Below are 24,361 nucleotides of genomic sequence, written 5' to 3' on the forward strand. Positions count from 1 at the left end.
GGCTGGCGGTTGTTGACTGAAGCTCCCAACCGCTCCTTTTTTTTCTCTTTTTTTTATTTTATTCTGGGCCAGCTTTAGCTCTGGCTCTAGCTCTGAGGCTTCGTATCTGGTTTGTTTGCCGTTCTATAATCGAAACAATGTATAACTTCAGCTCTGAGATCCCGGCAGGCTGAAAGCTGGTTTCTGGGGTTTTGTTTAGCTCCTACATTTGCAACATAGTACATAGTTGCTTAGAGTTGCAACTCAGAGGCCGGCAAGTCAGGCGGGGAACGTTGGAGTCTGCAGTCACTGGAGCAAGCAAGCCTCATGTTCGCTTCCAGCTGCCTGGCTGCCGGCCGCCATCTTGGCTGACAGTTAATTTGCATAAGGATATGCTGATTAGCCAATGGGAAGCGTAGCGGTCGTACGCTAATTACCATGTTTCTCTTTTATTAGTGTAGATATTTGATAGATAAACACTTTTGGACTCAAGTAAGTGGCTTCATTGTTTCAGACATTACTTTGATCGAATATAATTCTAATTCCCAAAGTAGTCTGTCTGAATGAACATTCCCCTGAAGTTTTCTAAATTAATTAGATTCATATAAATGTTCCATACGGTTCTTGCGTATACATGTTTTGTGTGTGAAGTTTACTATAAGATTATTCTTTTTCTTTAGACATGGGAAAGTCTTTTTCCCATTTGCCTTTGCATTCAAATAAAGAAGATGCTTACGGTGGAGTCGCATCAACTGAAAACATGAGGAATGGATTGGTTAGTAATGAAGTCCATAATGAAGATGGAAGAAGTGGAGATGTCTCTCAGTTTCCATATGTGGAATTTACAGGAAGAGATAGTGTCACCTGCCCCACTTGTCAAGGAACAGGAAGAATTCCTAGGGGTATGTGCCCTTTATTTTCCCTTTAAAGAATGATTTCAGCCCTGACTGGTTTGGCTCAGTGGATAGAGCGTCGGCCTGCGGACTGAAAGGTCCCAGGTTCGATTCTGGTCAAGGGCATGTACCTTGGTTGCGGGCACATCCCCAGGAGGGGGTGTGCAGGAGGCAGCTGATCAATGTTTCTCTCTCATTGATGCTTCTAACTCTCTATCCCTCCCTTCCTTTCTGTAAAAAAATCAATAAAATATATTTTAAAAAAGAATGATTTCAGGCATTGGCAAAAGAGGAACTGCATGAAGAGGGATGGCATATGATGATGAGTCAAATAGGAAAAAAAAATCAGTTTGTGGAATATCATAGAAATCAGAAGGAAATAATTCCCGTGTGCTGTTTTCAGGCTATTTTAGGAGCAATGGCAACAATAGAAATAGTAAAAGTACGTTTGTGCTCTTCCACTCTCTGCTTGGTTAGAGTTGATGATGTGACTCTGGAGAAGCCCAGGGAAAGGACAGAGTGGCAGTATAAGGTCTAGCAGAGTCTCTGATAAATGCCTTGGGTTGGGAAAAATTATATTTGAGTTGGCCTTTGAATGTGATGATTTTATCTTTGCAGTGATAGTGACTGAGAATAAAAGGATTATTTTCGTTGGAGGGATTAATGTACCGGACTAGGGAAGGGGAAGATTACCTAGATATGTTTTTGAGGTATGGCCACCGGGCTTTTTTGGCAGCTGGAAGTGGATAGTGGGAAATCAAGGATGACTCTAAAGGTATTTTTTGTCTGAGCAACTGGAAGAATGGACTAGTTATTAGGATAGGGAAAAGGTTTGAAGGTGTATGTCAGGAGAGAGCTCAGGAGCTCAGTTTTAGTTATGTATGTTTGGAGATGCATATTTGACATCTAAGTGGGTATGTGCAATAGGCAGTTATAATGAGGGCCTGGAATTCAAGTGCAATGTGTAGGCTGGAGTCATCAGTACACAGGTGATACTTAAAGCTGAGATGGATGAGAGTGTTATAGGATAGTAAGAAGGTAGGAAAATTTTAGGACAAGTGAAATTGGGAAACTAAACAGATAATTAAACAGCAGTTTGCAGCCACCTAGTAAATCCTATCTTCCCTAAACAAGGACACTTAAGAGTAAATAAATGGTTTGTACTTCTCCCCAACCAGAGGGTAAATAGTATAAATCACTCTACTCAGGGAGACAGATAACAGAAATCCAATTAGTGCCATTTGCTAACCACTCCCAAGGACAGACAGGTTAAGAGAATAAATCTCATTCTGGTACATCAGCATAAAGCTAATGGGTATTCTGTTGATCCTCCCTTAAGGCCTCTCCTAAATGCCCACCCTTTAAAACCCCATGAAAACAGGTCCCAGCAGGCCATGCCATTCTCTTCCCCCACAGGCATGAATCTCCTAAACTCTAAGGGACCCCATAAGACTTGCAACCAGGGGAGCAATGAGCTGCAGCAATGTGTCCCAGGCTAACCCTGAACCTGTCTCCAAGGCCCCCTTTTCTCTTACTTCCCAGTGAGCCAAGGCAGCGTAGCCGAGGTTCTCCAGTTGCTTCTTCTATGCCCTTCCTTGTTTCTAAATGTGTTTTTGCTACCGTCAATAAAGTCTTGCTTGCTCTTCTGCACTTTGTCTCTTGGTTGAAATCTTTCCTTTAAGAAGATAAGAACCAAGGTCTTGTAGTCTCACAGGTAACAAGAGCACCAAGTTCAGCAGTATAGGGGGAAAAAAGGAAGAAACTCTAGCACTGAACCCTCGAGCATTACATTTTGAGGACAGTTACTTGAGAAAGAATTAGCAGACACTGACAGAGCAGCTAGTGTAGAAGGAGGAAATCTGTATTTGGTGTCCTAGAAGGTAAATGTAGAACATATACCAAGGAGAAAAATTGATCAACTGTGTTAAATATTACTGATAGATACATTAATGTGAGGACTGAGAACTTACCATTGGATTTGTGGTGTAAAGACCACTGGGGACCTGTAAAGTTTTGGTAGCCTGCAAAAGTATGTATATCGTGTGTAGAGTAGAATCAAGTACATAGGAGGAGCAGTTATATAGTGGGAAGATAGTTTTTGCTTTGAGTTTTACTGTGTAAAAAAGGAGTGAAGTGGTATAGCTGGAGGGGGCTGTGAGGTCAGGAGAGGGATTTTTATAAGATGGAGTGAATAATATTTGCTAATGAGAATGATGCACAGAGAAAGCATTGATAATGCAGGAGCCAGGAGAATTAGACCTAGTGCAGAGGGCTGCTCTTAGTAACAGAAGAGAAGTTAGAATGTGTGGACACGGCAGTAGATAGTTTAGATGGATGTGGTGGTGGGAGCTTGCGAAAGTTCTCTTCTGTTTGCTACATTCTGTGCTCAGAATGAGTATGGGGAAGAAGATATGGGATGTTTCAAAAAAAGTTAAAGTTATGAAATGGTGGTCTTGGTATGTCAGGTTGAGAGTGTGAACTAAAGAAATTAGTATGATTGTTGGCATCATTAAGGGCTACTTGAGATTAGTGATCTAAAATCAGACCAGTGAGTATAGTTGGATGTTTTTCTCTCTCACATTTAACTGTGGCTATAGGCACAGTAGCTAAAGGGTTGGTTTTAACCAGGATTGTAGTTTAGCTAAATGAATACCAAGATGCAATATGTATATATACACAAAGATGCAATATGTATATATACACAAAGAGACATATATACATAATAAATATATATATGTGGGTGTGTTGGGGGTAGTGTAAATGAGGGGAGGATTATGGAGGGGTCAGGAAGGAATAATTGAAGCATTATGGAAAGCTTTGAAAGAGGATTTAACTTTGGTGCTTTAATGGCTAATACAAAGATCCAAGTTGGGTAATTTCTGAAGATTTTGAGAGCAGTTTACTAAAGGAATGTGATGAGAACCACATGGTATTTTGGTCTCTCCAAACCAGACTTTGTTGAGCAGTCACTACATTTTTAATTAACCATGTTAATAAATTTTTAAACTTCTTTAACTCTTAGGGCAAGAAAACCAGCTGGTGGCATTGATTCCATATAGTGATCAGAGATTAAGGCCAAGAAGAACGTAAGTGATTATACTAGTAAGAAAGTGGCAAATTGTTTTGCTGTGGGGGTTTTGTTTTGTTTTTTGTTTTGTTTTTTGCTTTTCAAATTATCTATACTAATAAAAGGGTAATATGCTAATTAGACTGGGTTGACCGACATCTTCCGGTCATCCTGCCTTCCTTCCAGACAAAGCCACAGTGGTGGGGGCCGAGGCAGAGGCAGCTAGGGTCAATTAGGCCAGCAGGGGAGAGCAGTTAGGGGCGATCAGGCAGTTAGGAGCAATCAGACTGGCAGGCAGAGGTGTTAGGGGCGATTAGGATAGCAGGCAGGCGAGCAGTTAGGAGCCAGCAGTCCCGGATTGCAAGAGGGATGTCCGACTGCCGGTTTCCCTCAAGGATAGTGCCTAAACCGACAGTCGGACATCCCCCAAGAGGTCCCAGATCGGAGAGGGTGCAAGCTGGGCTGAGGGACCCAACCCCCCCGTGCACGAATTTCATGCACCAGGCCTTTACTATATAATAATTACTCTGGTTAACACTATTAAAAGGGAAAAATGCTATCAGGTTGTTAAGTAATGCTCTCATATGCTTTTGTGTCATCAAAAAATAAAAAAAGATTCCTGGTTGGGGTAAGGTCTTGAAAGCAACATAGTATCTGAATCTTCTCAAATCCATTTATTAAAACAGACAAAGTTAAAATAATAGTAAGAAACACACATAGAGAAAACATGTTTATTTTTTTAAAAATGGGTGTTCCCACTAGCCACAGGATAAATATGGGTATTCAAGCCTTGATGACAGCAAGGACTTAACATGTTGAGCAGCTGTGTGGAAATTGTGAATGGAAGTACATAGAGAGTTCCTAAGAGTCCTAATGCCACTGATACCCAAAGCAAATACCTATAAGAAGAGGATCCCACTCAGAGGACTTTCAGCAAATACCTTTGAGAATAACCTGTTAAAATGGGAGTGCTCCTCATGCTCCAGCGTGGAGAGAGTGCAAAAAAGGCCACAGGGATCCAGCAAGGGACCATGAAAAGATCAGAGAGAACTGGGCCATCCTAAGCCTTCAAAGACCTGAGGGAAACTGGATAAAAGCTCTTACAAAAAGGACAGGCACATCCTAAGAAAAACCTGCCGGGGGTAGAATCCAGTTTGCACAGGGCAAGAATATGGATAAAGGGGAGAAAAGATTCAGCAACTAGGGAAATAATCTCAAAACTATAGAAGTGGATATTCATACTGGCCATCTTTTAATACCTTTTATAACAACAGAGAATGGCTATAAACTTGAGGTGAAATTGATAAGCCGTGTTGATATCACATTGTTTTAAGAGCGTCAGAGGTGGTTATTGATGAGTAGTCACTTTAGGGAAACACAGTGGCAAAATTCACATGTGAAGATTCTGCTTTAGGGAATTGAGGAGGAAGTCTTGAAATCTATATTTTTAAAGCTCCCTGTCTTGATTTTAATGTGCAGCCCAGTTTGGGAATCACTGCAGTGATGTTATATGTGTAATAAGCCTGAAATCCCAGTCTCCAATAAGGTAAACACCAGTACATCTTATAAAGAGAACATTTCAGCACTTAGTAGACTCAGACCCAAGCCTACTCAATACTTTTATAATGAAAAAAGTTGATAAAATACATCTTATACAGCTAGCATAATAGGGGGGAAATTCAAGTTGAAAATATCCTTTCTAAATGCTTCATTGTGTAATTTTTGGTGCACATATATTTAAATACTCCATTTTCTTTTTCAGAAAACTGTATGTGATGGCTTCTGTGTTTGTCTGTCTGCTGATTTCTGGATTGGCTGTGTTTTTCCTTTTCCCTCGCTCTATCGACGTGAAATACATTGGTGTCAAATCAGCATACGTCGGTTATGATGATGTAAAGCGTACAATATATTTAAATATCACAGTAAGTAAAAATTTATATTAATAATAGATTACTTCATTCCGTTATGATGTTAATTAGAACCTTTGTCCTTGTTGAGAGGTTAAATGTGAAGCTCGCTGGTCAGTTTGCTTTCTGTGTGTCTACAGTATTGACCTTCTCTGTCATTTCTGGTTCTGCTGAAAGTGGTGAATAATAAATATGGTCAGTTGTGTATGCAGAATCATTTAGCATTTGAAAATGCCTTTAGGAGGATAAATGAATTAAACAATTGATTGCTACCAAAAAATATATTTATAATCTGTTTACTTTTCAACATTTGTTAATGAATTTGAGACAGTTGTGAATTAGAATTTAAAAAGTTGGACCTAGTGTTACCTAAGTATAGAAGTGGTGCACCTTTATCTTTTTCCAACCAAACAGACTTAAACCTTTTCCATTTTTCTCCATGGTGACCTGGTAGAAATTTCTATTTGTTTATAAGCTAAAATACCAATTTCTTTTAAACAAAATTTATTTAAAGTACTGCTATATGGCCATATTTGTATTTATTAGAATAAGAAGTTGCCCTAACCGGTTTGGCTCAGTGAATAGAGCGTCAGCCTGCGGACTGAAGGATCCCGGGTTCAATTCCGGTCAAGGGCATGTACCTTGGTTGCGGGCACATCCCCAGTGGGGGGCGTGCAGGAGGCAGCTGATCGATGTTTCTCTCTCATTGATGTTTCTAACTCTCTATCCCTCTCCCTTCTTCTTTGTAAAAAATCAATAAAATATATTTTTAAAAAAAAAGAATAAGAAGTAACTTTATTAACATTTAGTAAACATTTAGATGAAATTTAAAAATTATTTTTATTGAATTTTTGCTAATGCCACAAATACCTTTTCTAACATTCTCGGCCTGTACCATTTCTGGGTCTTTTTTTTTTACATTATTGTAGCATATTCAATACATTGGACTCACATAAAACCAAAGAATTGGTTCATTTGATATCCTTTGACATTTTTGTTAAAACTTTTATTCTAATAATGAAGCATGGCCACAACTAAAGTCATTTTTATTAGTTTGAATACATCTTCCTTTTGCTTATTTTCAGATAACTTAGACATTTTCTGCCTCCTTTCTTTTGCAGAACACACTAAATATAACAAACAATAACTATTATGCTGTTGAAGTTGAAAACATCACTGCACAAGTTCAGTTTTCAAAAACAGTTATTGGAAAGTCACGTTTAAACAACATAACAAACATTGGTCCACTGGATATGAGACAGGTAAGCTTCAATCATGAAATATTTTGAATAAGTTAAAGGAGTCTCAACTTTATTGTACTACCTTGAGGGAGGTGGGGATTTCCTCAAAAACTTGACTTTCAAATATGCCCCGTCTATAATAATAAAAGCGTAATATGCTAATTAGACCGGACAGCCGAACGACCTTCTGGATGTCCTTCTGGATGACCTTCTGGATAAAGCTGGGGCTGCTAGGGCCGAGGCAAGCCGCTGTGGCTGCGAAGGCCGAGCCCCTTGCACGAATTTCGTGCATCAGGCCTCTAGTGAATATATAAGAGTAAATCTTAGCATCAGACTCATAAAGGGAGAGATTTCTGAACTCTTTGAAGTTATGAAATGTATCTGAAATGTTTGATTATTGATCCTATTCTCTCTGTTTATTTTTATTTTTTTGCCTTTCAGATTGATTACACAGTACCTACTATCATAGCAGAGGAAATGAGTTACATGTAGTAAGTTCTGACTTTTATTTTCTCTCGTTAAATTATAAAGTATGAAGTAAATATGTATATATTTTATCTCCCATAATCTTAGCAGTCACAAGACCACATTTTGGAATGTTCCTTCTGGCTTCTGCTCATCTCTATTTTTCTCTTCTCCCTTTTCAACATACATGACATTTATGTGCAACACCTGATTTTTTTTTTCATAATTAAGATCATATATACCATGTCACTTTATGTTTACTATTTTAAAATCATATTCTCCTATATTCTATTATTTGTTGATGTTTTATTATAGGAAGATTAATAATGCTAATACAGTCAAGCCTCATTTCTCAAATGTCTCTCATCTCGAACAATTCTGTTCTCAACCCAGTTCACAGAAAAAATAATCTGGGTTGTCAAAATGAACCAAACTTTGGTTTTCAATGTTTATGCTGATACCTCAGCATGACAAAAAGTCTCTCTCAGGCAACTGGGAGAGAGTGCTTTTGTTGCTGGCTAAATCAACCATTAGCACAATTTTAAAACATAAAGAGGTCCTCAAAAGTGCTAATGGCCCTAGCAGGTTTGGCTCAGTGGATAGAACATTGGCCTGTGGACTGAAGAGTTCCTGATTCCGTTCCAGTCAAGAGCACATGCCTGGGAGGCAGGCTCAATCCCCAGTAGAGGGCGTGCAAATCAATGGTGTTTCCGTCCCTCTCCCTTCCTATCTAAAAATCAATAAAAACATTAGGAAAGGGTCAGAGCGTGCAGGAGAGGTCAACGGGGGAAAAAGGAGACATATGTCATACTTTCAACAATAAAGAATTTAAATTAAGATTAAAATAATAAAATATATAATGACATTGATATTTTAGGAAAAGAAGGTAAAGTTCTTAAAAAAATGGGGAAAATACAAAGAGTGCTAGTGTTGCTAACAGTATGAAAGAAACAATGATTACAGGCTATTGAAGAGGTAGAAAAACTGCTGTTGATTTGGATAAATGAAAAGCCATTAGCCAGTGATAGCATCTCAGAGGCAGTGATATATGAACAAGCAAAGACACTGCATGCTGACCTGAAAGACACCCCTGGACCAAGTGCTGAAAGTGATTCCTTTAAGGCTAGTAAGGGGTGGTTTGATAAATTTAAGAAATAAAGTGTTTATTTGTAGATTAAACAGTACATTAGACATGTACTCTATGTAAGAAAGGTTAAAATAGAATCATTTGGGGGTCTGGAATGGATTAATTCAATTTACATTATTTCTAATAGGAAAAAATGATTTGGGTTTTCAAACAAATCGCTTGTGGAACAAATTAAGTTCAAACCGATATTCCACTGTAATGTGTAATACTCTGTTGTTTTGATGTTCTAAACCTTATAAATTGGTTCTAAATGATTATTAACTCTTGCTAAGTAAAACAGTGATAAATTTTTATCCTCTATCAGCCTGATATAAAATTTCTGAACTACAAACTGATTAGTGAAATTTCAAAAGGTGAAAAGTAAAAGTAGGGAGAGAGACAAAATGGCAGCAGAATAGGCAGATGTGTCCCGAGCCTTGTCATGGAGCAGATTGAGGGAGCAACTAAATCGAATAACATCCACCCTGAATTGGCAAAGTGAACACAGCTGGTGAGACAATTCGCAGCCGGAAAGGGCAGAGGGCACCTGGAGAACGGTAAAATCAGGGATCTGGGCTGGAGAGGTGGGAGACCTCCAAGCCCGGAGGGTCGGAAGGAAGCCGTATGGCACCGAGGCCGTGTCCCTTTGGACAGGTGTAACATCTTTCTTCTTATCCACTCATCCTCTTTCGACTTCATCTATACTGAACTGAGGCCCTCCCCATATTCATCCAATTCCTTAACCTTACTTTCTGTATATAAGCCCGGCCTCTACAGATTCTGCCCCCACCCTCCTTTCTGGGTGTTTGGTGTTTGCATTTTTTGGTTTATTTGTTTGTTCAATGGTGTTTTCTCCCCGTATATATTTTTTTCCTTGTTCTTCTTCTTATTTTTCTTTTCTCTGTTACCATTTTTTCTCTCCTTGATATCATTTGTGCTCTTTTTTCTCTCCCCCAATTCTCTTTTCTCTGGTGGTCACTAATAGTGGGGTTATCAGTGTCATGAGTACATTCGTGTTTTGTTGCCTTTGTGTTGGGTCTTGTGTCTTGCATTTTCTCCTGTTTGGTCAGTGTGGTAGAGAGTGAGCCACATAACCAGACACCCAGAGAGGAGACTCCATTCACAAGCAGGTCAATAACACTCCAGATCCAATTACAGAGGCAAGAAGATGGCATCAGTGAGGGAGAGAGTGTGAGTGAGTGAGGGAACAAAAGGGGAGTGTGTGAATGTGGGGGGTGTGTGTCTGTGTGTGTGTACGTGAGTGAGGGGCAGTTGGACCCTGCAGGACTGTTGCAAACAGTCCCAGGGGGGCTGGCTCTACTGCAGAGGCCATGCCTTCTTGAAGGGGAGAGCTGCTGTGATTGGGAGCCCAGCCTCACCTCCACCCAGGGTGCCCTAAGACACCACCCGGGGTCTACAGCCACCCCGCCAAGGACCTGCTGCCTCAGCTGTGGTCCTACTGTCACCGAGACTTCAGCCACCCTGGCCACGGGCTCCTGTGAGTTCCGAGGCGCACTCCCCTCTGGCCAGCCCAATGCTTTGGCCTAGGGCACCACAACTACACTAGTAGCAGCCGTGCAAGCATCCCGCCCCCATCCAAGGAGCAGCAGCATGCGAGCAGCCCGCCCTTGTCTGAGGAGCAGCAGCAGCATGAGCATCCCGCTGCCATCCAAGAAGCAGCAGCCACGTGAGCAGCCTGCCCCCGCCAGCCAGAGGAGCCACCACTGCTGCGAGCAGCTGCGCAAGCAGCACACAGCAGAGGAGCCACTGCCAACTGAGGAGTAGCTACTGCCATGACTGCCCGAGGAGAAGCCGCCACCCAAGGAGCTTCAACTGCCGGAGGAGCAGCCCCCGCATGACTCGACACCTAGATACTTCAGGTGAGAATGGGGAAACAAAGAAACCCCCAAAGAAAAGGAGGAATTGCCAAAAAGGAGCTAAGTGAAACAGAGGCATGCAATATGTCAGACAAAGAATTCAGCATAAAGGTTATACAGTTCATAAACCAGATGGATGAAAAAAATCAACAACTTATGTAAGAATCAAGAGGAAATAAAGAGTGATATAGCTGCAATAAAAAACACTATGGAAAGTTTCAACAGTAGACTAGGAGAAGCGGAGGACCGAATTAGCGAATTAGAAGACGGAAGCAAAACACACCCAAACTGAACTTCAATTGGAGAAAAATATTAAAAGACAGGAGGAGAGCCTAAGGGAGCTTTGGGACAACATGAAACAAAGCAACATACGAATAATAGGAGTGCCATAACAACAGAAAGAGGAACAATGGTTAGAAAACCTTTTTGAAGAAATGTCAGAAAACTTCCCTGATTTGTGGAAGAAAAAAGTCACACAAGCACAGAGAATCCCAAGTGAGATGAACCTAAAAAGACCCACACCAAGACACATTGTAATTATGATGGCAAACATTCAGGACAAAGAGAGAATCTTAAAGGTTGCAAGAGAGAAACAGAAAGTTACGTAAAAGGGATCTCCCATTAGATTATCAAATGATTTCTCAACAGAAACACACCAAGGTCAGAAAGGAATGGCGGGAAGTTTATAAAGTGATGCAGCGCAAGAGACTGAATCCAAGAATACTCTATCCAGCAAGGCTATCATTCAAAATTGAAGGGGAAATCAGGAGCTTCACAGACAAAAAAAAAAAAAGGCTAAGAGAGTTTATCCCCACAAAGCCAGCAATGCAAGAAATGCTAAAGGGATTGGTGTAAAAAGAAGAAATAAAAAAGGAAGAAGGAACATAGGCACAAAAAATAATGGCTACAAACAAGTACCTATCAATAATAACTTGAAACGTCAATGAACTAAATGCTCCAATCAAAAGACATTGAGTGGCTGAATGGATAAGAAAACATGACCCATATATATGCTGTCTACAAGAGACCCATCTCAGAACAAGGGACTCACACAGACTGAAAGTGAAGAGTTGGAGAAATATCTTCCAGGTAAATGGAAATGAAAAAAAATCTGGGGTAGCAATACTTATATCTGCCAAAACAGACCATAACAAGGCCATAACAAGAGATAAGGAAGGCCACTTCATAATACTAAAGGGACCGATACAACAAGAGGATATAACTTTAGTAAACCCAATGCAGGAGCACCCAAATACATAAACTCCTGGAAGATATCAAGGGAGAAATCAACAAGACAATCATAGTAGGGGACTTGAATACCTCACTGACATCACTGGATAAATCCTCTAGACAAAAATCAGCAAAGAAAACAGCAATTCTAAATGACTCACTAGGTCACATGGACTTAATTAACATCTTCAGAACATTTCACCCCAAAGCCACAGAATATACGTTCTCAGGTGCACATGGGACATTTTCAAAGATAGACCACATATTGGGGCACAGGCAAAGTCTCCAAATTCAAGAAGATTGAAATCATATCAAGCATCTTCTCAGACCGATATGACTTAATATTAGATATAAACTACAATCAAAACAATCAAAAAATTCAAACACTTCCCAGCTGAATAGCATGCTATTAAACAATGATTGGGTTACCAAAGAGATAAAAGAAGAAATTGAAAACATCCTGGAAATGAATGACAATGAAAACACAATAATCCAAAATCTATGGGACACAGTGAAAGCAGTCCTGAGAGGAAAGTTTATAGCTCTACCAGGCCTACCTCAAAAAAAAGCAAAAAAAAAAAAAAAATGGTAATAAATTATCTAACTCTACAACTTAAAGAATTAGAGAGCAACAAGAAAATCCCAGAGTGAGCAGAGAGAAAGAGATACTAAAGATCAGAGCAGAAATAAATGACATAGAGACAAAAAAAAAAAAAACAGTACAAAAGATTAATACAACAAAGAGCTGGTTCTTTGAAAGGATAAACAATATTGATGAACCTCTAGCCAGGCTCACCAAGAAGCAAAGAAAGAGGACCCAAATAAGCAAAGTCAGAAATGAAAGAGGCGAAATAACAACAGACCCCACAGAAACACAAAGAATTGTTAAAAAAAAAATTTAAAAAAAAAAAACTATGAACAACTCTATTCCAACAAACTAGACAACCTGGAGGAAATGGACATAGATTGTAGAAAAATACAGTCTTCCAAAACTCAATCATGAAGAATCTAAAAATCTCAATAGGCTAATAACTATGGAGGAAATTGAAGCAGTCATCAAAAAACTTCCAGCAAACAAAATCCTGGGGCCAGACAGCTTCACAGGAGAGTTTTACCAAACATTCAAAAGAAGAACTAAAACCTATCCTTCTCAGACTATTCCAAAATATTTAAGAGGAAGGAACACTTCCAAGCTCATTCCATGAAGCCAGCATTACCCTAATACCAAAACCAGATAAAGACAACACAAAGAGAGAGAATAAAAGGCCAATATCCCTCATGAACATAGATGCCAAAATCCTCAACAAAATTCTAGCAAATCGGATCAAGCCTTACATCAGAAAGATCATACACCATGACCAAGTAGGATTTGTCCTGGGGATGCAAGGATAGTACAATGTCCGCAAATCAATAAGCATGATACATCACATAAACAAATTGAGAGATAAAAATCACATAGTCATATCAATTGATGCAGAAAAAGCATTTGACAAAATCCAACACCCTTTCTTGATAAAAACCCTCAGCGAAGTGGGAATAGAGGGATCATACCTCAACATAATAAAAGCCATATATGACAAACGCACAGCCAACATCATACTCAATGGGCAAAAACTAAAACCATTTCATCTAAGAACAGTAACAAGACAGGGATGCCCACTTTAACCACTCCTGTTCCACATAGTACTGGAAGTGCTAGCCATAACAATTAGACAAGAAGAAGAAATAAAGGGTATCGAAATTGGAAAAGAAGATGTAAAACTCATTCGCAGATGACATGACACTGTACATACAAAATCCTAAAGACTCCATCAAAAAACTATTAGACTTAATAAATGAACTCAGCTATGTGGCAGGATACAAAATTAACGCCCAGAAATCTATGGCATTTTTATACATCAGTAGTGAACTTACAGAAAGAGAGATTTAAAAAAACAATCCCATTTACCATTGCACCAAAAAAATTAAGATACCTAGGAATAAACTTAACTAAAGAGGTAAAAGACCTGTACTCAGAGAACTTCAGGACACTGAAAAAAGAGATAGAGGAAGACATAAACAGATGGAAGAACAGACTGTGTTCATGGATTGGTAGAATCAGCATCATTAAAATGTTCATACTATTCAAAGCAATTTATAGATTCAGTGCACTCCCCATTAAAATACCAATGGCATATTTCATAGACCTAGAATGAACTCTTCAAAAATTCATCTGGAATAAAAAAAGACTCCAAATAGCTGCAGCAATCCTGAGAAAGAAGAACAAAGTAGGAGGTTTCTCAATACCAGATATCAAGCTATATTACAAAGCCACTGTTCTCAAAACTGCCTGGTACTGGCACAAGAACAGACATAGACCAATAGAATAGAATAGACTAGAGAACCCAGAAACCACTATGCTCAATATTTTACAAAGGATGCAAGAGCACACAATGGAGTCAAGACAATCTCTTCAACAAAAGGTGTTCAGAAAATTGGACAGATACATGCAAAAAAAATGAAACTAGACCACCAACTTACACCATACACAAAAATAAACTCAAAATGGATAAAGGACTTAATTGTAAGATGGGAAACCGTAAAAATCTTAGAGGAATCCATAGGCAGCAAAATCTCAGGCATATGCCAAAGCATTATCTTCACCAATACAGCTCCTAGGGCAATGGAAACTAAAAAGAAAATAAACAAATGGGACTACATCAAAATAAAAAGCTTCCACACAGTAAAAGAAACCATCAACAAAACAAAAGCCCACTGCATGGGAGAACATATTTGCCAATGTTATCTCTGATAAGGGTTTAATCTCCAACATTTACAGGGAACTCATACAACTTAAAAAAAAGGAAGATAAACAACCTAGTAAAAAAAATGGGCAACAGACCTAAATAGATACTTATCGAAAGAGGACATACAGAAGGCCAAGAGACATGTGAAAACATGCTCAAAGTCACTAATCATCCGAGAGATGCAAATAAAAACAATGTAGTACCATCTCACACCTGTCAGAATGGCTATCATCAACAAATGACAAGTGCTGGTGAGGATGTGGAGAAAAAGGAACCCTCGTGTACTGCTGGTGGGGATGCAGACTGGTGCAGCCACTGTGGAGAACAGTATGGAGTTTCCTCAAAAAACTAAAAATGGAACTCCCATTTGACCCAGTAATCCCACTTCTAGGACTATATCCCAAGAAACCAGAAATACCAATCAGAAAGGATATATGCACCCCTATGTTCATAGCAGCACAATTTACAGTAGCTAAGATTTGGAAACAGCTTAAGTGCCCATCAGCAGATGAGTGGATTAAAAACCTGTGGTACATCTACACAATGGAATACTATGCTGCTATAAAAAAGAAAGGAACTCCTACCATTTGCAACAGCATGGATGGACCTGGAGAGCATTATGCTAAACAAAATAAGTCAGTGATATCACATGATCTCACTCATTTGTGCAATGTAATGAAGAACATAAACTGATTAACAGAAACAGATCCAGAGACAGAAAAGCATCGATCAGACCGACAAACCTCAGAGGGAACGTAGAGGAAGGTGAGGGTAAAGGGGAGAGATCAACCAAAGAACTTGTATGCATGCATATAAGCCTAACCAATGAACACAGACACCAGGGGGGTGAGGGCATGAGCGGAGGCAATGGGAGGATAAGCACACATATGTAATACCTTAATCAATAAAAAAAATAATTATTTTTAAAAAGTAAAAGTAAATTGCCCCGGCCAAAGTGGTTCAGTTGGTTGAGCATCATCCGTGCACTGAAAGGTCACCTGTTCCATTTGCAGTCAGGGTACATATACCCAGTTTTCAGATTTGATCCTGGTCTGGGAGGCAACCAATTGTTGTTTCTCACATCAATGTTTCTCTCTTTCTCTCTCTCGCTCTCTCGCTCTCTCTGGCTCTCCTCTCTCCCTTCCTCTCTTAAATCAATAAAAACATTTTAAAAAGTGAAAGTAAGTTGTGGCCCATGTTAAAACAGCTCTACAACTGCTATAGTAAGAAAGCATATTTGTTTATAGAATAAGAAGGCATGAAAATATTAATCATTATATGAGATAGAGGAAATGATCAACCAATACTGCTTACTTATTATATCTTAATAGTATCACTTAGCTTTAACATAGGAAGAATTGTAATTAAACTTTTACATTTATGTCATAGGTATCATGTGTTCACATTGTTTTCTCTTTAACAGTGACTTCTGTACACTGCCATCCATCAAAGTGCATAACATAGTTCTCATGATGCAGTGAGTATAAATTTTTTGAAAAAGACATTTCTTTGTTTAAATTTCAGATTCATAACATTGGCTTAGAGCAGCGATTTTCAACTGGTGTACTCTGAGAATTTTTAAAGCATGCAATACCTGACTAGTCAGGGACACTGACCTCTTTTCTCTTAGATTGTCAAATACAAAAAAATGACAACAGCCGACACAATATAGCCTTCTAGTGTGAATGCCCTGTCATGAACCATAAGTATATAGGTCACATAATAGAGTTGCATCTTATTGGTCATGTTGCATAATAAGTTTGCATCTGACTTACTTTGAAGCAAAAAGGGTAGGTAATCACTATTATTTTATTTATTTGTAAATCAAAAATATACCCTTATTTTTGATCAGTAAATAAGTTTTTGGTCTGTTTCAGAATTGTAGTAATTAGATTATGTGTGCCTTGAATTGAACAGGGTTGAAAATCACTGACTTGGAGCATACGCAGCATTTTTACAATGCCATCTCATTTGGGTGTTATGTCTTACAAGAGTGCTCTGATGTCAAATAACTATTATCCCATGTTACAAATGAGGAGATGGGAGCTCAAGAAATATTAGTACAGGATCACATGCTGCTGAATAGTGAACCTGGACCTTGCAAGACCTCAGGAAAATGTCAGGGGTTGGGACAGAGGGGAGGACTGAACTTAGCATCCAATTCCTTGCTCTCTTTGGTAAATGATCATTAGCGTTAGTGAGGAGAAATAATGTTACTGGTTTGTATATTGGGTGTTACCCTAAGCCAGTGGTCGGCAAACTGCGGCTCGCAAGCCACATGCGGCTCTTTGGCCCCTTGAGTGTGGCCACGAAGTTTCAATCGCACTGTACGTGCGCGCCCACACGTGGTATTTTGTGGAAGAGCCACACTCACGGGGCTGCAGTTTGCCAACCACTGCCCTAAGTTGTTAAAACATTGTAGGTTATAGGTTTGGAATTTGGGCCATGAGCCTAACATTTGATGAACCCTTTTTCTATAACTGTATGATTTTTAATAATATAATGAACTTATGCTATATTTTTAACTAAAGATAGGTGTTTTGAAAAAAAATACATTTGTTGTATTTAATTATTTGGATAGGGCTTGCTCAGCCAGCATTTCTATTATCTGTTGGGAAAATATTCCCTAAGAGACCCATGTCCAGAATATGAAGCTATCATCAATCAAATAATCTCTCTCTGGAGAGAATTTTAATGTATAAAAGTATTCTCAATTGAGAAAACTTTTTTATATATAACTATTCAATGTTTCCCCGCATTTATTTTATTTTTAGAGTCACTGTGACAACAACATACTTTGGACACTCTGAACAGATATCCCAGGAGAGGTACCAGTACGTCGACTGTGGAAGGAACACGACTTATCAGCTGGGGCAGTCTGAGTACCTGAATGTCCTTCAGCCACAACAGTGAAAGCTGGACGAGATGCTGCTAGAGAAGAAGAAACAGTATTGATTTTTTTTTTAATCCTCACCTGAGGATATTTTTCTATTGATTTTTAGAGAGAGTCGGAGGGGGAGAGAAACAGAGAAACATCGATGTTTAGAAAGACATGGGGTCGGGGATTGAGCCTGCAACTGAGGTATGTGCCCTTGACCAACACTCCGTCTACGGAGCCAAACTGGCCAGGGCCCTATTGATATCTTTTAAACTCTGAAGGATGAGGGACTGACTTTCTGATAGGGGATCATACATTGAACAACCTAAATTTTACACTACTCTGTATTTACACTGTTCTATACAGCTAAAAGTATGTGGACTTGGAAATCTCTGCAGCTCTCTACTCCCAAGTACATGATATTGGTACCAGGATCTTTACTTAAATCTAAGGTTACTGATTGGTTTTCTTCTCCCCCCACCCCTTCACCCCCACTCCCCAAAGGTGGAAACTGAGACTCCCTACAGTAAAATAAATATTTAAGGTTCACAGCTCCAATCACTACTGAACACATAAGTTTGGTGATTAACATAATTCAAGAAACTTTATTTCTGAAAGTTTTTATAGACTTATTACTGGTAGCTTATTCTTTATGAAAGACTTTTAAGGAATAACCTTTTTTCCTGTTTTATCATTCCCATTGCTACAAGGAAGTATTTCATCTATATGGTATCATATTTCATCTTTTAGCTAAACAGTTTTAGTTTTTCATTTGTTGAAATCCTACTCATTTGCATTTTTTGTCCATCTTATTTCAAGCCAGTGCTTGAATAACACTTAAAAATAAACCAAAATAATCTTTGCAAAATTCTATACCTAAAATTTTTAAAGTCTCTAAATGTTTCACTTGTCTTTTCATTTTAATTATAATTTTGTGAAATTTTGGTATAATCTTCAAACATAATTAATGTATAATATTGTAAATAAACTGCATGGCTTTTATACAGCTTTAATGTCAAGTGATACAGATTCAAAAGAAAGTAAGATATTCATAAAAATAAAATAGGAAATGAAATTCAGAAACCTATAGAATGTGGATATATTTCCATTTACATATTAGATTAGGCATAAAATAAATTTTAAATAAAATATTTTGATGTTCCATTTTTTAAATATTGCTTTTCATACTAAAAATTGTGAAGACACTTTTCATAACTATTAGGTACCCAAATTATCAATTTTATGAATGCTTTGAGGTAGAAATTTCTTTGGTTAAAATTATCCAAGAAATCCTGTCATTGAATGAAAGTGGCTATATCAAAATAAAATCTATATTATGCCTTTAAATATTTAATCACTTTGCACATCACATGGATATCATGCCTCTAGCAGTTACATTTTTAAGGTTTTCTACTTTTGGTTTGAATTTTATTTAAAATTGTTTTCAACTGTAAATTATTGACTTATTCACTTTGTTGTTTTATGCTTTCAATACCACTTACCAACTGGGCCTTTTGCCTTTTTACTTACTAAGGTCTAAGTACCTTTCAAATACATACCACTGAATGTAGGGGCTGACTATGCTATTCAAAAAAAGGGGGAGGGGGTGGCTTGATTAGTATCTTTCTGTTACCTCCTTACAGGAATAAGGTTCCCCTGGCCACCTCCCCCAAAATGTCTAACTTAGTCTGAAACATAATTATTAAACAGTCTGACTCAATTCTGAAACATGTTGTATTAAATTATTTCTATTAATAACTAATTACTGAATTTATTATTTACTTATTAATAATTATTATGAAGCCCTCCTTTCTAACTACTTATCTTCCCTTAATTTATTGCTAACTTAATCCAGTGTTACTGCTAAACTAAAATCAGCTCTTCACATTTATTATGGAATTCTGGTCAAACCCAATCTTTAAGTTTTTTCCTTAGTTTTTGACTACTCCCATTCTTGAAATCCCACACTTCTCTAGTGTATTGATTCTATTTATATTTTTCAAATCATTGTCATTTCATTTTCCCTCATTCTCTTCTGACATCTTTTAATGAGTATTATCTAGACCAGTGATTCCCAAAGTGGGCGCTACCGCCCCCTGGTGGGCGCTGCAGCGATCCAAGGGGGCGGTGATGGCCACAGGTGCATTTGGGGGCATATATCTTTCTGTTTAATTGCTATTAAAATTTAAAAAAAATTAATTTCCAGGGGGCGCTGAGTAATATTTTTTCTGGAAAGGGGGCGGTAGGCCAAATAAGTTTGGGAACCACTGATCTAGACCCTCTTTCACCTCATAATTTCTTCTCCTGTGACTTCAACAATGCAATCATTTATATCAGATCTTCCAAATCTGTTTCCACATGCCTGATCGATTACCCATCTAGTTTCCCATGTAGCTAGTGACTTAGAGATACTAATATTTCAGTGACTATGTGTAAAACCAAACAATGTTTTACAAAATCTTACTTTTTGTTTTGTTCTCATCTTGTCCTCATATCCTGTTTCCTTCAAAATCACATTCATTTCTTCAGAATCATCTTCTACAAAAATCAATCCTAATTTATTTTCTTGCTTTGTATCTTTTAACCTTGGAAAATTATATAGTGTAAATTAAATGGATTTTTTTGTTGATTTGTGGTTCTAAAATTCTTTTGGATTCATAGAATCTAATGAAGAGGCGGGAAAGTGAGGGAACATTTGTTTTTTATTAATTTAGTTTCGAATATTTTTTTTCTTCTTTAAAAACTTATTATACCTATTTTTCTGTGAGTTTAAGTCAGAAAAAAAAACCCTAAAATTTAAAGTAAGTATTTTTAAAAAAGGTAGTGGAGAAATAAAGATCACCTATGACTACTTTCAGAGTGGGTTAAGTAACTACCAGAATAAGCCTAAAACAGCCGGCTATAAATTAATATTAATAACACTACAGAAACACATTCTGGTAAGGCCAAATTATAGCCATTTTTTAAAAATCTGGGAAGAATAAATGAGGCTTATCTTTTCTTAGGTCATTGTCCGATGTAGTTTCTTACATGGTAATAGGATAGGTATCAGTGCATTGTTTTAAAACTGCTCTCAGACCTTATCCAAAGGACATGGTAAAGATATTACTTTTTTTTTCTGATAATTCCAAGGATAACTTTCTCTTAAATTACACTTTTAATAGCCTGGCCATTCTAACAAGGTATAATACTATAACAAGCCCGTGTGTGTTGATATCACATGTATATAGCACTGTGTCCTTTTCAGAGCACTTGCATATATTTTTCTTAGGTGATTTACCATAGCCCCGTGAGTTAGACAAAAGAGGGTAGGATCCTCCTCTTTTGAAATAGGAAGGAGAGGCATGGAGAAGTTGAAGGACATGCTGAACTTAACATATTTAGTAAATACTTTGACTGAGCCAGACCTAGTTTTTCTGTCTCCTATATCTGTGCTCTGTCATTTAATATATCCATTGGAAATGTCATTGACTCAGGTTAGTATGATCAAAAATTAGAGGAACTGTTCACATGCTTAATAGTCACACTCAAAATAATATTGTGGACTATGGTTTGGGTAACTAAGTTAGTACCTGGAATATTTCAAATGGGAAATTAACACCAATAAAATATTTTGGACCATAATCTATAGCTTAATGTTTTTGTAAAATTTAGTACTTGATCACTCCAATAAAGATATGACATGTCATCAGAGTAGACTATTCATAAATAATAGAGATTTTTTGAGATTTGAAATATGAACAGTATGAAAACTAATTAGATACCAGACAAATTACTTGAAATTGCTAAAATGGTTACTATATAATACATAACATGTAAATGACTTTTAATTTGTGTACAGTTTTTCTATGCCTTTTTTGTTTAGGTCAATGAGTTAATTATTTTTTCTAAAAATTCATGACAAAATAAAATTCAAAAAAGAAAATAAAATTCAAAAAAGAAAATAAAATTCACTTCAGATCTTCTGAATTGTACTTTGAAAATGACACAGTGCAGTGTTAAAATGTATAGGAAATAACTGCCAAAACACAATACAAGTAACCTAGGAGACTTCAAATGTTAGTCTAATGAGTCCTTTGTGGTTCTTAGCCTTATTATTGCAATATAATTCTGGATATTTCATTGGAGGGCATGTCCCCAACTGTCTCCCACGCTATTTTTTCTTTTTTAGAGTTCTTAATTCTTTAATGATTACATCATATTTAAGAATATAATTTGTTAGGTACTTAACCCTTAAGTCACTGCTAGGTATAGCTAATATTTATTGTTACTTCCTGTGTCACATACTGTATTAATCTTTTGTGTGCATTATGTTACTCCTCAGAAGAGCCCTCTAAGGTGGATACTGTTGTTACCTCCCATTTTATATCTGATAAAATTGACTTTTAAGGAAGTTATAGTTAAGATTTTAAGTGGCAGATTCAAGATTTACAAGTCTGTAACTCAAGCATTATTGCTCTTATAATTAGCATATTTTCTTTCCAGTCTTTGAAAGTGATTGCAAAAATATATTGGTTGTTGCACTTAACATGTAAAACTTTGAGGTGTTAGATAGGCCATATACAGATTTTCAACCAACCACAGAGTTGACCCTTGAATAATATGGGTTTAAATTACACTGTTCAATTTGGATATAAATTGGCCTCTGCAGTCGAAACCTGTGTTGTTCGAGGATCAACTGTTTTCAAAAAATAATATTAGGATACTTTATTATTTTGTAGATCTTTGGTGTAATAAAAATGTTTATCATTGATTTTTAAAATATATTATTTCTTAGGATTTATTTCTTTTAAAAGATGAAAAATTTTAAATTTACAAATACGTATCAACCTTCTTTGATTAGCAGCATAAATTGACTTTCAAGCTATTAAGTTGCAAGCCAAAGGTTGTTACATTAGGTCATGACATCTTGAAAGCAGCAAATACTTGGCTCACATTCATATAAGAAAAATTAATTTGATTTATCTTGTAAAATATTTGAAATGAGATGTTTATCTTAAACTTTTATTTTAAGGGAAAAATGTGTTTGAAAAGGTAGGGTTAAAAGACTGTTAAACATTATTTCTTTAAAAAATGTATTTTTACATGAAAACAATATATTTACAATGTTCTTGGAACAAAAATTTCTCTTCTATATCCAAGATCTTCTTATTTTCAAAATAAACATTTTCATTTGTCAGCTGAAATTTCTGATTAGAACTAATATTTGTGTATTTTTGTGTTTAGTCAGAATGTAAATTTCACAGTGGGTTTTTAAAATTATCCTTAATTTGGAAGAAAGCAAATAATATGTTTATAAAGTTACTACTGGGGGAAAATGGTAATTTTAATTTTTTTAAAACAAATAATATGATTGCTTATGTTTGTAGTTCATTTTACATGTGTTTAGCACAGGCTGTAAGTTTAAAAATATACTATGGTCTGTATTGATCCAAAAAAATATTTCATAAATTAATATAACAAACGTCAAGTTTTTCATAGCTAAATCTAATTCTTCAAGAAGGAAATTGTTGCCTTCTGTTTAATTACATTAAATGAAATGTGTTTAAATGTTTTCAGCATATTTTGTATACTAAAAAAACAAAAGGGATTAGTATTGAGCCAATGGCCAAGAGGTAATATTACTACCATGTAGACTGTTACAGTGTAAATTGTTTCACTTCCCCAGAATTTTAGAAACTAGAAGTCTGGGAGATGCAGCATCAGCTGTAGTTGGGTGATTCATCTTAAAATTATTATGTGACATGGAGCATATGCCAACTTGCAAAACATGCATAAGTTCATTATGTAATGGTTTGTTTTAGGCATAAAATATCAGCAAGCCATATCTTGAGTGTTTTGTCTTATATTTCCTTGTAGAACTAAATTACATAAGATTTTGGAAAATAATTTGAAATGCTTGCTGACTTGACCTCCCTGGTCAAATATTTGAATGATGGCATTACTGGGTAGATTCTAACCCATGATTCTAATTATGGAGTAAAGAGTAATATCGATATGAGACTGTGTATAGGGTACTTACTCTTCGTATTATACATTAGCCTCCATCATAACACTTATTAAATTTCCAAGTCGAGCAGTTAACTATTGTTGCTGTTCATGTAACAAAACACGCTTATGATAGTAAACTGAGAAGTGCCCCCAAATGCTATTATTTTTAATTCACTTGTAACTGTTAACTCTTGTAATTGTGTATGACACAAAATTTGTAAAAATTTTAGCATGAAAAATAAAAGTTGTATTAGTCAAGTATGTTGGTTATGCTTTTGAAATTATCTTTACATAAATAAATCAGTTTAGATATTGAAAGCCCTTTAGCTTAAAGCCCTTAAGTCCTTACAACCTTTACTCAAATTCCACATTAACATCATCTTTGATTTCTTTTTCTTTCATTCACTTAGATTCTGATTCATTGCTGAATTCTATCTGTTCAATCTCTAATATCTCTGGAGTCTGTCTTATACTTGAAATCTTTTTTCCTATAAAATTATTTGGCCATATTTTTAATCCCTTAATCTTATTTCTTTCAATGCCCAGCTGAGTATTCCACCCCTCTCTCCCTCCAAACATACTAAAACATTTGGTGACATTTCTCCCCACCCCCAATGTGTACTTTTAAAAGAATTGCCCAAGCACAAAAATTTTCTCTTTTTTTTTAACTCAAAACTTTTTATTTTAAACTGAAAAACATAGTGCCAGCTTGGAGTTAGTGTTTTAATTATGGTTAAAAAAAATGGTATGTTCTGAAGTTGTGAAAAATATATCTACACTAATAAAAGACAAACATGCAAATTGACCATAACTTCGCTATGCCTTAAGCCACCCCACCAGCCAATCAGAGCGACTATATGCAAATTAACCCAACCAAGATGGCGGCCGGCAGCCACGGAGCTGGAGCAAGCAGGAGGCTTG

The 24,361-nt window shown here is 36.9% G+C and overlaps 1 protein-coding gene across 1 annotated transcript; it reads left to right on the plus strand.

Annotated features, from left to right (window-relative positions):
• Positions 1–658: 658 nt before the first annotated feature.
• On the plus strand, positions 659–17,580 carry TMEM106B (transmembrane protein 106B). Its single transcript, XM_005884836.2, has 7 exons — positions 659–881; positions 3,895–3,958; positions 5,702–5,861; positions 6,968–7,108; positions 7,529–7,578; positions 15,995–16,048; positions 17,346–17,580. Exons 1-7 carry the CDS (start codon positions 662–664, stop codon positions 17,482–17,484), a joined length of 828 nt encoding a protein of 275 aa, XP_005884898.1. The 5' UTR covers positions 659–661; the 3' UTR covers positions 17,485–17,580.
• The last annotated feature ends 6,781 nt before the right edge of the window (positions 17,581–24,361 follow it).

The sequence above is a fragment of the Myotis brandtii genome, unplaced genomic scaffold, assembly GCF_000412655.1.
Source record: "Myotis brandtii unplaced genomic scaffold, ASM41265v1 scaffold863, whole genome shotgun sequence".
NCBI classification, from domain to species: Eukaryota; Metazoa; Chordata; class Mammalia; order Chiroptera; family Vespertilionidae; genus Myotis; species Myotis brandtii.

Bases quoted from the DNA above. Each gene is read 5' to 3' on its own strand.
- TMEM106B (XM_005884836.2), top strand. From the start codon at position 662: ATGGGAAAGTCTTTTTCCCATTTGCCTTTGCATTCAAATAAAGAAGAT. The intron at 3,959-5,701 runs GTAAGTGATTAT...TTTCTTTTTCAG, and splicing joins AGATTAAGGCCAAGAAGAAC to AAAACTGTATGTGATGGCTT. The intron at 5,862-6,967 runs GTAAGTAAAAAT...TTTCTTTTGCAG, and splicing joins CAATATATTTAAATATCACA to AACACACTAAATATAACAAA.